The following is a 16738-nucleotide window of genomic DNA, read 5'->3' on the forward strand; positions in this document are numbered from 1 at the left end:
AACTAACCTTTCTAATATTTTTTAATATTACGAATTCATTCTTATTTCCTAATAAATATTAAGTCTATTATAAATATCATAAATGTCAGCAGGCTATTTGTAAAATCAAGAAAATTGATAAAAACGTAATATTTCTACGCAATAAAAGCACAAAAAATTTAAGCAGTATCACAATCTCATTACTCCCATAATTCCATGTAATCAACTAACCGTTTTAAATTTGCCCTTCCTCTTATTCATTTTTATTATTGGGAAAATTTATTTTATATTTCAAACGTTTAAGAAATGCAGACATCACGAGTAGAGACACGATTAATTATTAAGTAGGTATGTTCATAAATTAATGTACAAAGAAAAATTGGATTTCTAAAATCACATGGACCCTCGTACACTTGTAGCTCATACAGCGATCTCACAAAGTTTCGAAAGAAATGTAATGAATACACAATCGCGCAAACTACTTAACTTTGGACAACCTGTCCTTAACAACTGTCGAGATATAAACATTTACGCGAGAAAAGCTTCTTATTTCATAAAATGAGTTACAGACGCTGCCAAGCCTCTTATTACAAGCTTAACCAAAAGGGAGGTAACTCTCATCTCATGAGAGTTGAAACTTAAACGTAGAAAATATAATTGCAAGCCACAGAAACACTCACTCGTCAATTTCCTCCTCTTCTAGTAGAAGACTCATCTTTTCACTTGTGTGGCTTTATTCACTGTAGGAGTCGACTCGAGGAACAAAGCTCAACTCAATCTACTGTAGGGGTGTAGTCCTTTCGATGATCCTCCGCAGGACTATACTTGCAGAAACGATAACGCTGTCCGTACACGTTGCGCGCGCGCTGTTTCTTCTTACCGCATCAACATCCTTTTCACAGTGTGACATTTTCGCCTTAAGAGAATGACGTGATGTTTGAAAATGCACCGCTAGGCGGCCTGTTTTCTCATTGGTGTACGTAGTATGGCTACATTTTTGTGCGCCAATTACAAATCCCTAATAACTCACGGCTAATATATAAACTGCGGATTTTCATGCACATGCGTACTTTTATAACGCTAATTAAATAAACGAAGTCTAAGTAGAAATCTATTTCATCCACTGGATATTATAATAACTACTATACTTTGGATATTTTGCACTTATATTTTTATATTTTTGCATATTATGTGGATTTTAGCAATTTTGAATTTCCTATAAATCTGCAGTTTACTAATATATTACCATTCTGTTTATGTACGAAGATGATTTGATTATATCACGTATTTTAAACAAAATTTATCTAACACATATAAAATATATAGCATATAGTTAAAATGCTGCATAAAATGTGCTTGTTAATCATTTCTTGCACAGGTATAGAGATTAGAACATTTTGTTATAAAATCTTTTCTCTTTTTCTTATAAAAATATCGTTATATTAATAAAATGGTAATTTTTGAACTTTCAAAATAGCGATGTTATTATACACTACGTATTATTTGATATGTAAAATGTTATTTACTTTTTAAATAGTAAAATTAACTATTCAAATGATTAAAGGAATTACAGTTAACCAGTTTGATAGATTCAAATAATTAGAAATGTGAATAACTACTACTTTTTTTCGTATAAATTTAATTCGTTGAAATAATTTCTTAAATAAGAAGTGGTATGATAATTTATAATAAATAAAATGAATAAAATTTCCATTCAATTTGATTGTTATGTATTATAATAAGATTATGTAAAAAGCGGTAATAAGAACTTCACAGTACATTCTTGAACGAAAATATATTTTTTTTAATAAACGGTAACAGCTCTTACATAACGAAAACAAAATATAACTTAATAAACTTTAAATATAACTTCTTTATTAGGATACATAATTAAACACTTTTTTCATATAAACAGGATCAGGGATTATTATTTTACTCAAGGATCACTATATTTTCAGGTAAATATACGAGGTAAATGCGGTATCATACATCGATATTATTATCATAAACTGTGTTTATTTTTATCATTAATGAATATTATTTATTATAAATAAGTTAGAAACATTGATTTCATTTTTACTGTGATAAGTGTTTACATTTTATACACACAGAAAGAATACTCAACATATTATGCTTTCAGAAAAATGTATACTTTTGGCAAAAATAATTTACAAATAAACTATAGCCACAAATTTATAAGTCATTTACTCATTCTTGAATCAGGCGAAAGAATTTCTGTTATTTGCCAATGAATTTTTATCTTTTCTTTATCTTTTCTTAAAATGTTTCGTACATTCTGCATACATATCATACATCTAAATTCATTCTCTTACTCCCTTTCTTTCTCCCTTTCTCTTCCTCTCTCTCTCTCCCTCTCTGTCTTTCCTTTTTCTGACTCTCATCCTCTTTTCCTTCCTCCATTTCTCTCTTTCTTTCATTTTTACTACCATTTTCCTCCCTTTGAATACACATTTATTTCTTCTCCCTCACTCTTTTTAATTACACACTCTCAACAAAAATCAAGCAATGCAATCAATTTCATTATTATTATTAATATTATTATTACTAATATTATTATTATTATTCAATATTATTTGTTGTTATCTCTCAATATTATATTTTATTCAATGTATTTATATATTTTTTTTTTCATATAAACTCAGTGTTTCAAACAAAGTGGGTATGACACACTGCCCAGTGTGCGTGGAGTGTTAACAGTATCAGGGTTAGACATTCAGGATATACGTGTTCAGATGTCACACCCTAATTCACTGATTTGACCAATACCATAAAGTTTACTGTGCAAGTACTCCCTAGGTTTGTGCAAAGCAGTTTCTATCACCTTTATACAAATATTCTTTCGGTAGAACATCAAAAGGTGGCACAAACAGCAGTTAATTAGAGAATACAAGCAGAGGGTAGCGCACAACAAATGAAAATGGGCAGTGAAAAATTCATAAATAAATACACTGTAATCTGGATACAATGCGAGCTAAGGCCATACGTTCTTAAACCATGTCCCTAGCTGCGCGATGCTGTGTCAATAAGCGAGGGCTGGATGAAAGGAAAACCAGTGTTGTGATTAAGATTTTTACGTCGTTCGTAAATTGCAGACTTATAACTGTATGGTATGAGATCGCAGCCCTCACACACAGCCTACGGAGAAAAAAGACAGCAGAAGAATCTGCTACCTTTCATCTCCTAAATTATCTAAAAAAACACATCAAACAGATGTTTTCTAATAATTTCTTAATATTTAAGGGTGGTAAAGTTTCCTTCTTGTTGGTTTTATGTTGATTTCTTCAATGCTAACCTATGTTTCATTTTATATATTATATATAACAATATTTATACGATGAATTATGAATTTGAGTCACATGCAGAAAGAACTTTGACTTGCTTCTGGCACAGATAAAAAAACACTTTGGCTTTTTGCATCTAAGAAAGGACTGCAATAAAAACACCACACTAGTAAATGGCACTAAAATTGCTCTCACTTGTGTCACCGACTACTTGTGATTAAAAAGCATTTGTCCTTCTTCTCTTCAGTTTCTTGCTGAGATCTCTTGATTTGAGATGAACACTTGGACAGACATTTTATGGCATGGCTGCACTCTATCTTATACGTTTATTGATGTGTTGCTCGTGGTATTATTATATAAAAATTAGACGATTACGCAGTCAGCCAGGCATGATTGACTAAACTAATCTATAAAAAGGTAATAAATTCAACAAATAGAGTACGAAACTAAATCAATTTGTTGGTATTGACAGTGAGAAGGTTAGGAAAGAACGTATAACGCTCAGATTTAGGTCCATATTTGTTCATCGCTGTTACCTCCGTTATAAATTTTACTAATCAATAGTTGGTACACTTGTAATGGAGCAGCGACAGTACGCTGATGGCACCACAAATTACTGTTCATTTTCTGCCTTTTTCGTCTTTCCCATTTTTAACTTAACAGAGTTCACACTGATACCTTGGTCAGGGTATAAGAAAAATTCTTGAGTCCATCCTGAATTTTGTGTATTGCCATCTAAACCAAATTATATTCTTTTAAGTTTAACTGCAGAATGGTGTCTTTCACTGCTGCAAATACAAATCTGATGTTTTCTGTATCTGTAAGAGAAAACAAGTGTAAACATTTATAATTTATGAACTTGAACAATAATAATGTAGTTAATTAGTTAATTAAGCAAGAAGCATTAGTGATCATTAAAAATTGTTTAGAAACGTTGAAACTCTGAGTAATTAATATCTTTCATTGAATAGTAATACAACAGTATATGACAAATCAACTTACCCTTAAGTGGAGGGTGAGAATAAGCTTGAAATTCATACACATGCAACATGCAATTTTTATCTTCTATATATAAAAATTCACAAAAACACTGACACATATATGATATAATTTATATTATAGGAATCATTGAAGAAATTAGTTATATTGCAGAATGATATATTTAAATTAAATAACTGAAGCACATAGATTTATAACAATTTCTATAATCCTTATCACTGACGATTGAACATAACAAATTAGAGAAGTTACAATTAATTGCAGAAATTTTATAAAAGTATATATAATAGAAAAGAAAGCTATATATGCAATGCAATAGTTATCACATGCCATTGAAGAACAAAGTATGTTCCACACTCCCACAAACGTGAAATATACACTGCCTGAAACAATTAGGGGATTGCTCTTACAAAGTATTCTGTTACATCGATCAAGCAAATAGAAGTAAAGAAATCCTCCAGGCTTGATAGATTGAAATGTTACTCGTATGATTCTGTGATAAGAATTGACTTTAAGAGAATAATTAAACAAAAATGTATAGACACAAGAAGTATGTATAAAGATCAAAATGAGTGGAATATCATCCTTTAATTATTTTCAGCAGTGCGTTATTATTTTACACATTTAACTGTGCTTTGTTAAATGAATTACAGAAAGCTGTTATTGAAATAATGCATAAAATTCTTTAGTTGCATTTTTTAAAATAAAATAAACTTGTTTAATTAAATTTAGAAACTTAAGAAATTATTACATTATGATCAAACAGTATGTGCAAATAAATATAGTTTGTATAACCCATGCATTAAAACTTTGTGCAGAGCATAGTATTCCTTCCAATGACCTTGTAAGTTTAGCACTTATGAATTAAAATTAAAACCAGTTATGAAATTGATCATACTAATCTAAGTTCTATTATATGGTATTCTGCATGATTAAAATATATTATATCTTATGATAACTGTTTTGAATTTCGTTAATTAAATAAAAGTACTTTCTTTTACTAGTGAAATAATATGGTATTACTGAAAAAAAACTACTTTACTCAATCTGTAATACTAATAAACCAAATATTTTTTTTACTACGTCTCACTGCATTTCACTTCAGTAACAATTGATTATTATGTTGAAATGATTTATGTGTGAACAATATTATGCAGGGAACAGATTGGCAGTCTCAAAATTTTGCACACAGAATATGTTACTCTATTATTACTTCTGATTTTCCAACACATGACTAAACATTAATAGTCATTTTGTAAAAAATCTGTATATATTCGCAATAAAAGAAACACATTAAAGATCATATGTAAATGCAAAAATTGTCCTTTAGGCAAGATTAAATTCTTTAAGTGCAGTTTGCATAATTGTATCTTTAACGGCACAAAATACAAGCTTAATGTTTTCCGTGTCTGATGAATAATCCCATAAGTGCAGCATGCAATAATAAACCACATTTTAATGTTAATATCAATTTGAAACAATAAATTAGATAGAAAATCAATCTAATAGTATGTTTAGATTATTAACTATGATGAATAATAAGCATTCAAAAAATAGGTAATTAAGAATTTTTTAAAATTAAATTGCACAATAGTAATAGTTTTTGACACTATAAAATAGATTGATTTTCCTGAAGTAAATAACCATTAAGATAAAAATTACGCACCTGCTGTAGAATATAGGCAACATGCAAATTATCTTACACAACATACATAATGTTAAGAAGCAAAAACAAATACACATTAGCATCAATTACTAACAGCCTACCTGTGGCACACGTAAAGTGTGAATATATAATCTTCTCAATATCTGGATTCAATTCGACAAACATCTGTAAAATGAATTCTCTAGCAGGTATGGCATCTCTTTGTGGGCCTGTGAAATATATAAGCAAGCATACAAATTGACAATTACTTCTATTTATATTTATTCAAGCACATACTATCTTTTTTCTCCCAATTTAATTATGTAATATCAGTGGGACATTATTTTAAATTCTGATTGAAACCAACTCAAATATTAATTAATATTAATAACATAAAATTACAAGATTTATACTACCTATAATAAAATACTTTTAGAACACAAAAATATAAATAACAGAAAACTAAAATTAATTTCAATTATTTTACTACAATATATAAACTAATATACATTAAAATGATATGTAAAGATTAAAGAGAAAATTAGAGACAGAAGGTAAAAATTATGTTTTCATGGAGAAAAAAAAAATTTTTTTTTGGATGTTGAAACTATTATCAAATCCACTTTATCTGGTTTACTAAATCAATGAAGTTTATATCCAAATCCAATAAATACTGAAGGACAAATTATTCAATTAGTTCTATTAATTCTCAAAGAAACCTTTTAAAGCTATTATCAGTCAAACACAAATCTCTTATGTAAGCTTAATATATGTTTTCATTTTATCAGATTAGGAAAATATAACACATTTTAATTAGATTATTTAAATTAGATCTAATTAGATACGCCTGGAAAATTCTAAGGAAAATTTATGTCAAAATGCTTTAAAAATCAATTGTAAAGTAAATAAATTTCCCTAAAGCAAAAACTAAAATCTCTATTTATGTATGTAAGTTGCTCTGGTATGGTTTTACAAAAAAATTGTATCACTTATTATTGATAAAATGAATGAAAGGTAATCTCGAAATACAGAAAATAGCTGTTCTATAATACAGAAAGGGATAAGCTTTAAGGATACAGTTACAACTTTATGATGTATAGTTACTGGCTCAATTTAGAAAATTCTCTACAAAACATCTACAATTTCTGCCAGAATGTGTTATATTTAAACAGACCTGTCGCACACGTGAAGTGAGAGTAGCACATGCGGTCAGGATCAGGATTCGTACTGAGATACACCTTTAAGATGAATTCCCTTGCTGGTACATCTTGTTGTTTAGGGCCTATACCATACAACTTGTTCACTTACTAATAGTAAACTGAATAGTACGTTCCAGAGCAATGCGAAATAATTTTAAGCCTGATTCTCTGAACATATTGACAATTCATCTGAAGGTGTTTCATGTTTCACATTTTATGATATACGTAATAATATTATGATATTATAACTTGTATATTACTTTAAGAGATAAAGAGTAATTTTTATTAATTTTAATAAATATAAATAAAATTTTTTAATAGAAACACAATATTGACTGAATAATTTATAAGAATGAGAAAGATATAAGTTTACTAAATATTTTAGGGGAAGTAAATATATAACTTATACGAGAAGTATCAGTACGAGTAAAAAATATTTTTTTCAATTGATTCGGAATGTTATTAAAGAATTTTCACCAAGTTCGAACCTATCTATATCCTACTGATCCAAAATAAATCTTTCTAAATGAATGAATTGTTTTTTTTTTCTATTTTATTTGCGAAAGTTTAAGTTCTCTGAGATATTTTACAAAACATGGTAATCCAATTTATTTTTCTATTTATTAAAGCTAAAATACCGCATGAAAAGTATTTCCAAATCACTAGTAGCGAATTATAAAGATTTAATAAAAATGAATTAAAAGTCAAATATCTATGTATAATGATGGAATAATTATATTAACTAGAAATATAAAAATTAAAAATCTATTTGCAATGTTCAATAATGGAATTGTCTGCTGTGTTTTGAAAAATTAATTCATCTTCCTGGATAGAATAAAGAAACGTAATCATTTCTGAAGATAAAATTCATTCTAAATCGAGTATATTAAAATTAACAAAGATTATCAACCTTTATTAATAAATTATTGAATTTTATTATGTATTTGTATGAGAACTTTCTATATAAAATCACATCTCGAATCAACTGGTAGATTTTTGTTCATACACAGTGAACAATACTAAACATCCAGTATATTGCATACAATGTTGTATGTATCCATCTAAAGATTCACAAACATCAATAAGTTTAATGTTGTGAATGTTATTATACAATATAATTTCCAAAAGTAAATATTAGTTTTATATACCTACCATTATATTCAGGAAAATAGTCAACAAGATGAGAGTACATAATCTTCTCCTCGAGCAGATCTTTCTTGTTTAGGAACAGAATAACAGAAGACTGTTGAAACCAAGGATATGTAATAATTGTTTTGAACAAAGCCTTACTTTCTTCCATTCGATTCTGAAAAATAGTAATAACAAGTTACAATGATATGATTTAGTTAATTTATATGGGTAAACTAGAAAATAAGAGAAAGAAATATTGTAATAATATTTACCTCATTTTCCGATTCAAACAAAATTTGATCATATTCACTTAAAGCTACTAAAAAGATGATAGAAGTGACATTCTCGAAACAGTGGATCCACTTCCTTCTTTCTGATCTCTGTCCACCAACGTCTACCATCCTGTAAAATATACTTATGTAATATCGTTCATCTTTTCACTTATGACTTAAATATTTGCTACAATATTAATCAAACTAAAGCGCAAACTGTTATCCGATATTTATCAATTTGTTAAGTGCAGTTTGTAAATAATTCCTAATTTCACATTCAGAATTTAAATTACTCATACGATTCATTAGTCAAATGTCGTAATATTTACAAAATGATATTTTCTGAACAGAAATTTCATGGAAAAGCATGCAAACAATGAGCTATTTAAAGCAAACGAAGGATACAAATTGAAGAAAAAAAAACAAAACAAAAAAAAAAAAAAAAAGAAAAAAAAATAGAAAGGAGAACGAAACAGGAAGAATCAGCTATAAAATATGTAGTAAATAACATAATCCTGGTTTTTTTTTTTTTTTTTTTTTTTTTTTTTTAAATAAGAAATTATCTACGTGTTCACTCACCTTGTCAATTTTTAAGGTACAAATAGTACATATTACTATTATCACGTTACGTTATCAATGATAACTTTATTACTTCTATTTTAGCTCTGTAACTTATAAAGTCTATTTCTATACGTGATAACTTACGTATAAGAGAATATTATTTACATTGCAACAAATCGCGATAATACTTAAGAAACTATATATGATCGAGAGAAAAAAAATGATTAACATAAATAAATGGCATTGCGATAATGTACAGACAAAAAATATATGACACGATAGGAATAAAATAAAAGTGTCTACCCGTATTAAAAAAAAACTCACACAGGTATTTTGATACTAATCCATTACTCCAGGTTAGTACGATACTAAGTTAGTATAGTATACCTCTAAACGTATAGTCAAGTTCAAGTAATGTGTGTTAGTACCTAAATATGATGGAGTCCAGATCAAACGGATATTCTATAATGCCAGTAGTAGGAGCTCGAGCCCGAAGAATGTCTTGTTCGGTAGGAAGGAAGTCAGGCTTTTCGATACGTTCTAGGTCACTAAGATAACTGCAAAACAAACGAAGCCACAGTCTGATAGTGCATGCCCATGCATGTATTAAAGGTGATTACGAGGAGAGGAATATCGCAAAACATTTGACACATGCTCGTTGTCCCCAGCCTGTAAGAATTCTTTCAAATGCAAAGTTCATTGATTTATTCTTACAGTTTTATGACACAGTAACTGACAGTGGGACAGTTTACATCGTTCACCGCAAAGCTATTATGTTCCTTGTAAATAAATACGATTGGTCGAGAGAACACCGTGTGCGTCCATCCTCCGCTAGAAGAGGAACACCTTGCGTTGTGTCTTCTCTCCGCATACAGAGCACGAGATTTTCTCGTCGTCGCGAGAGACGAAATTTCGTACAAGGGAACTTAGAAACACGGCACGTCATAAAACCGGAGGTATCAATGGAACTCGTGAGACGCCAGTGAGAAAGGAGAAACGAAACGAATGATGGATTCCATGTGCAATGAAATCGGTGAGTCACAATACATGCAGCCACGATGCAGAAAGAGTCCAATGTAAGTAGATCACAGGCACAGGCAGCGTCTTCCTTTGCATGGCGAGACATACCTAAATCGAATTTCTTCCAAGTCAAAAGGATATTCAATTATACCAGTAGTAGGCACTCTCACACGAAGAATGTCCTGTTCTGTTGGGAGGTAGCCCCTTGCTGCAACTCGATCTATCTCCAATAGGTAACTGAAACATCATGTTCTCAATACCTGATACACGGGATATCTGGCATTCCCAAATATTATAATCTCGTTCAACGGACAAATATCGAATCAACCAGATATCGAGTAAACCATTCACATGAGTAAATGGATCGCTTATTAAACAGAAGCCTAGCGGTTGGTGCAAACCTTCAACGTTTCATCAAATATTACTCTACAACGGATTCTTCATATTTAGACGTTACACGCGTTTAACAGGCCTGTACTTGGCGGGTGCGTATTCGACTCGTTTAGGGGGCACGTTGGAACTGCTAACCGAACAATGACGTCGAGTGGAACAAGGTGAAGAAAGATACGCTCTCCTCAGGGGCAAGTAGATGGCAAAGACACAGCCAGACGGTACTTACTACTTAGCGGAGTCTGTGAGCTGATATTCTCGCCTGCGGTCGTAACACTCTTGGATACCACTATCCGCCCATAAATCTTTGATTGCTTCTACGTATGGACTTTCAAAGGTTGTAACTGTCTCGAAGTCCACGCTTCGCACGAGTTCTGCTTTTTCCTAGGATCGCATGGAAACAACACATTTTTGAGTTGCACTTGGTTACCATAATTAACACGGGGAGAAGGAAGCCCAGGGTCATCGATAAAAATACTCACTATATTCGCAGATGAGGCGTACTGGATCTTGAGGAGGTCCATCGCCCGGATCATGGACTGCATGGCCATGAAAATGTTTTGGTACACGAGTTTAATGAATCCCCTCTTGTCATCGTCCGAATAACCAGACCCGTGGATGATTCTCATCTGTTTAATGAAGGTGGATTTGCCGGATTCACCAGTACCTGTAACAAGTTTGTGAATCATTAATGAGCGAACGTTGCTGAGGTAATCGACTTTTTCTGGGTTACTCGTACTTTCACGATTCGGCTTAATCGACCGATGAATTTATAAATTTCATTCATACGTAACGAATCGGCTAAAGCTGTGTATTTACTGCAACAAATGTTACCAGATAGTACGTATATGTGAAATCTGTCTGTGAAACGTGCGATGTACCAGTGCTGTTTTGTCGCGGTAATTGCAATCAACTTATTTTTTAACAAAATAATCATTTTTCTAGAAATAAGCTTCGATAGAATGTAAATACACCATTGGTCATTTCGTACAAATGGTTTTCCACTGTTTTTATTCTCTGGTTACTTTATTACAAATTATCGTGTCGTACGCAATACTAAAGGCATTAAGCACGGTAAAATTTGCCATTTTTCAGCAAATGCACGTTTAATGATTAGGTGTCCTAATATTTACAGCCAACAATGTACTGTGATGTATCTTTGTGGTCAATTTGATGAATCAATTTAATAAATCAGTAAGCAGATTCTGTCAGATAATTAGGAAGAAACGAACCACGAGTTCGATTAATACATAATAATAATAATACATGATAATTACGAGGGCCAGAACGAATAGTCCGCTGTACGCACTGATAAATATAACATAATCACAAGCTTTTAAGACATTTTAGTTTGAGACATTTTCAAAAAAGAGATCCATCTTTTTTCGGAATTATTCGATATTATTGGTATGCGCGTGGTAATTCAATTGAAAGTGCAACTATTTAGTTACATTAAAAATAGCAGGACCTATGTCAAGTATTTTCAAATTTTTCGGCATCGATTCTCGACTGATGTCGTAATAAATAATCAGAGCAGGTTTTACTACATTTGGTCTACGTTTCTTTCAGAATATTTAACGTTACTTTGTATTCTATATTTACATAAAAAATCCTATATCACGTAAAGTGCAGAATATAAATAAAAACAAAACTTTAAAATTAAGTAACTTTAATTTTTAGATCCAATTCCATGGCTGGGTTTTGTCTCGTTCAAGTTATCTAAATTCAGCATACTTGAAACGTTTCTTCGGGTTTTAAGCGAAGTTAGAGTTCTCTTAACCATTCTTTGTTATTTCTTCAACTAAAAAGAAAAATGGTTATTAGATAACGTTCTATTTCCTTCGCGTCGACCTTCTCTTAATTATTATACGAGTTCTCTAGGCTAAGTCGACTTTTACTAAACTTTCGGTTTAATCGTAGCGAGCAAATCATCGACCGTTTTTGCAAACATTCTAAGACGATTTTTATATTCTTTTTTATGTCTTACGGCCAGCTTCGGATATTTTTACGACGTTTTCAGGTATCCCTTTTTCATTAAGTATCCAGTTAAAGCTACTTGCCACTCGTTACTCAACGATTCCAAGCCGATTAATTCGACTTATATCGACGCTTATGTAATTGAGACTTTAAAATCGTTATGCATGCCGAATTTTTTCTGCGAATGCAAATCTAAGGTTATGTAACGAAAAAAGCATAAACAGAGAATTTTAGTGTTAACCAATAGACTACCAATAACAATTAAAGCAAGTAGCTCGGTACTGCGTGTTAAATAACGCTATTTGTGCTCGTACACAAGCAGCGTTCAACAATCAAACACGTAAACTCAATTATTATATGCCGCCACACTTTGTCAAATAGTGCGTCGTAAACTGCATTAAAGCAGAATCGAATAATTTGAAAATATCATCGATACTTGTGCGATCAAAGAACGAGAGAAAGTATCGATTGCAACAAAGTGCTGGTGCTCGCTATTCGATAATTAATACAGCGATCCAGTTACTCGTTTTTGCCTCGTATCTTGGTGCCTGAAAGGGAAACAACTGAAAAATAGGTAATATTGAGCCGTCCTGCTTCTATGTACAAACCGTTCCAATGACAAATATCGTATTACATTATCACTCGTTAATAGAGTACGGATGTACGGCTGTCTACAAACATTACGAGTTATTAACGGTTGCGTAAGTTACTCGGCGGGTCGCATATTAATACTTGCATTTGCATGATCCGCGTTGCTCGGTTTGTAGCAAGAAACGGCCAAAGTTCCCGTGAGAACACGTGGACGACAAAAGCCGGCACAACGATTTTCCAAGCGACAGCTACGCGTATCGAGAATCGAATCGACGCCACAGCGTGGTCGAGTTGGCCGACCTCCGCCGACCTCCATCGCTCGTTCGACAATTTCCGCGCAGCGGCCGACGCGCGTCTCGTGCCTTTCCGGGTCGCAGGCGGAAGCATACGAACATCTACGACGAAAAACCGAGCCGCCAACCCGAAATGGGAAGTGACACCAACACCAGGGACGTACCATCGTCTCTCTTCTTCCCTGTATCCTTTCGTATCCGATTTGTTGAATTACGTGAAACTTCATAAAAATACTGGCTCATGTACTTATTTTCCAACAGTATTTTTTTCTGTCAAGTCCATTCTGTGTTTTAGCCATACGATAGAGTATAAAAATGTCAGGAAATTTAATGTTAAAGTTTTATGTTGGTATATTATGAATTTCAATAATTTTTGCACTGAGACAATCTTTTACCGGATTAGCAACGCTCGTTTTGTAAAATTACATTTCCTTTTTATACTTCTCGTTTTATAAATTTTCTTCTGTTCGCCATGGTACTAATTTCTTCTTCTCTCTGCATCTATTTGGATATTACTCGGATTTAATTAATTAGTATGTAAATGCTACAATAAATACTATGGTATGGTTTTGCGACCACAGTGGATAATTACGCTAAGACATTCAATCAGAAATTGACCTACGGAATTACTTTTGTAAAATATTTTTACGTCATAATTGCAGTTGGAGCTTTCGAAATTTATTATATTATAGTTTAACATATTTTCTGTTGAGTTTACTAGTTTCAGTTAATTATGTTTGCGGAATATGCATTTCTCTTTAACACAGCAAAAGCGTAGTCAGAGATTTTATTAAAATTTTAATTAAAACGTTTCGTTATTAATTTTTTTAACTAATAATTTTGCACGCTTGTTGCAACGATTTTTCTACGAATTCGCAAAACTCCCGCATGGCTACTATAAGAATGAAAATTACTTTGTGCTATCCTTTTATGGGGGAGGGGGTTAGGTTTCAAGCAATGTCTTCATATATGTACAACGGAAAATCATAGTGACGTAAATAAACCGTTATTTAATATTACAAAATAATGTTCTGTGTATATCATTATACAAATTTATATTTTTTCAGGCCATGAAGACGTATCGCGGCAGAGAATAAAGTTATAACTAACTTAATTATAAAAGTAAAACCACGATACTTTTAAGAGCTGAAATACACGATAAAATTCTCAATATCTTCATTTACATCGTTATGATTTTCAGCCTGTCATATATTGTTCGAATCTACTTATTAATGATAATAAACACCTTCGAATATATCGATAATGAACAGAAAATTACACGTAAATCGTTGCGGAATAATTTGAAGGAGAGAAGAATCCAACGAAAATTCAGCGAGGACTCTGCAAACGAATTAATAGGAATTTCAGTAGTCGAACTTTCGAGTCACAAATCCGCTGTAAATAGTCGATGCTATGATATCTCGCAGCCGTTGCTATAATGAAGTAATAATCCGCTCATAAACTAACACTATCAGCCGTTGCAACTAGTATATACCATTTCTTTTCCTCTTTCTTGCTAATAATAACGTCGACATTAAATAGGTTGCAAGCCGATTAATTCGACCCTTATCGGATCATATGCTCGGAAGTGTGCAAATTAATTTTTTCCGCAAGGAGTTGCTCGCCATTTAATCGAACCGTACTTTAAGTGAGCTGTTCGATTTGATAATCCATGAAATTATCCTTGTCATTCTCGTTGCAGATTGTCACCTGTATAAACTGCCGAACCGCTCGTTCACACCTCTTTGCTCTTTATCCAAGTTAGCTGAAAGCTGGCCATCTAATTTTCTGCGAACGTTTCTTTACTTTATCATCTCTGGTAGCTTTTTATTCGGATAATTTGAATCAGTCAACTTGAGCAAGACGAAATATTAACCTTTGACTTGCAGCTATTATCGCAGATATTAGCTAAACGTTAAACAGCAATTTTTCAAATTAACGTAATCAAACTAATTTTAACTACCAGTTTTCTAACACCATGAGAAACATGGATGTTTCTTAAACTCTTCCAGTTACGTTTGTGCTGAAGATTGTAACAGAATTCTATCTCATAACAAAAATTAATGTCAACTGTAACTTTAGTTGTAATTCTTCGTTAAATTATATAGAACCTTTTGTAACCATAGAATCTGATTGTACTAGTCTCTGATTCCGAACAACTTGGCTGTAAATACAAGTACATTACATGTGCTTGTTACGTGTACACTGAACTATATCTCAACTTACAATATTTATTTATGTTTGTATCTATCGTATTAAGTCATTGGGTAAACGTATGAAAATATTTACATTATGTTTTGGATTTATTTTGCCGCGTGAAATTATCTTTCACCTGGTTGTATCGTCAACCCAGCTTCTCGGAAGCTAAACCAATCAACTCAATCTTTTATCAGCCTCACAATTATGCTACATACGTGTACGACTAATGTTTGCCTCTTGAAACAAATTACTCGTTTCCATAAGCTGATTCATTGCAAGAAGATAACGTAAATGACAGCAAAGTCTAAGGTAAGATTTAAAAAAGTAGTTTAGCAACATCACTTTCTTGATGTTGATCAATGTCGTTTCTCAACATCTCGGTTACAAGACACTGTGCATGTACAATGACTGCAAAAATTACTGCGCATGCTATTGCAAATACTATTCGTACATCATAGCATAGCTTTAAATATAACATCTGCATAAATTTCGTGTTATTCAATGTTATACAAATCTGACATGCGTATGGGAAAATGAAATGCATGTAAAATCTGTTAAAAAAAATGCCTCGTTCAGTATCTTTTGCTGTACATCTCAATATTGTCACCTGACACCGTTTTTGGTGAACGCTCGTCTAAGTAGCTGGTAAGGAAATCATAAAGCATGGAGTTCAAGCGAAGAAAGATGTATGGAAAGATGAAAAAAAAGTAAAGAATAGAAGAATAGAGCTTATTAAATATAACATCTACATAAATTTCGTGTTATTCAATGTTATACAAATCTGACATACGTATGGGAAAATGAAACGTATGTAAAATCTGTTTAAAAAAATACTTCGTTCAGTATCTTTTGCCGTACATCTCAATATTGTCATCTGACACCATTTTTGGAGAACGTTCTTCTAAGTAGCTGGCGAGGAAATCGTAAAGCATGGGGTTAAAGCGAAGGGAGATGGGAAAGATGAAAGAAAAGTAAAGAATAGAAGAATGAATAGAGACTCAAAATAACGTGCAAATTTATGTTATAAAGACAAGCTGCTTTGTGGTGTGAATCCTATTGACCTACCTACCATTCACGGTACAACACACAATTCTAAAATGGCACCAAATTAGATGAAGCAATTATTGAAAAAGATTGAAAACATTCGAAGAATTGAAGAAAGTACATATCCAGTTCAGAA

The 16738-nt window shown here is 31.9% G+C and overlaps 2 protein-coding genes across 8 annotated transcripts in view; both read right to left on the reverse strand.

The window, feature by feature from the left end:
* Positions 1-881, reverse strand: part of LOC139986849 (uridine phosphorylase 1) — a 68134-nt gene extending 67253 nt beyond the window's left edge. The window contains exon 1 of the mRNA XM_072002531.1: positions 660-881. Coding sequence (XP_071858632.1) covers positions 660-694 — 35 coding nt within the window. The 5' untranslated portion in view covers positions 695-881. The remainder of the gene's footprint in view (positions 1-659) is intronic.
* A 2247-nt stretch (positions 882-3128) lies between these two features.
* Positions 3129-16738, reverse strand: part of Galphaq (G protein alpha q subunit) — a 60093-nt gene continuing 46483 nt past the window's right edge. The window contains exons 2-9 of one of the 7 annotated variants that reach the window (XR_011799728.2): positions 10981-11165; positions 10728-10882; positions 9517-9645; positions 8528-8657; positions 8277-8430; positions 6048-6155; positions 3818-4099; positions 3129-3688 (exon numbers count right to left, since the gene is read on the reverse strand). Coding sequence is in view for 6 of the 7 variants with exons in the window: in XM_072002546.2 (XP_071858647.1) it covers positions 4017-4099; positions 6048-6155; positions 8277-8430; positions 8528-8657; positions 9517-9645; positions 10217-10345; positions 10728-10882; positions 10981-11165 (1073 nt within the window). In the remaining variant the exon portion in view is untranslated. Of the gene's footprint in view, positions 4100-4418; positions 5690-6047; positions 6156-7099; positions 7208-8276; positions 8431-8527; positions 8658-9516; positions 9646-10216; positions 10346-10727; positions 10883-10980; positions 11166-16738 lie in introns of those variants that run through there. The other 6 variants (XM_072002546.2, XM_072002547.2, XM_072002542.2 and 3 more) reach the window with 6 other exon arrangements.

The sequence above is a fragment of the Bombus fervidus genome, chromosome 4, assembly GCF_041682495.2.
Source record: "Bombus fervidus isolate BK054 chromosome 4, iyBomFerv1, whole genome shotgun sequence".
Taxonomy (NCBI): domain Eukaryota; kingdom Metazoa; phylum Arthropoda; class Insecta; order Hymenoptera; family Apidae; genus Bombus; species Bombus fervidus.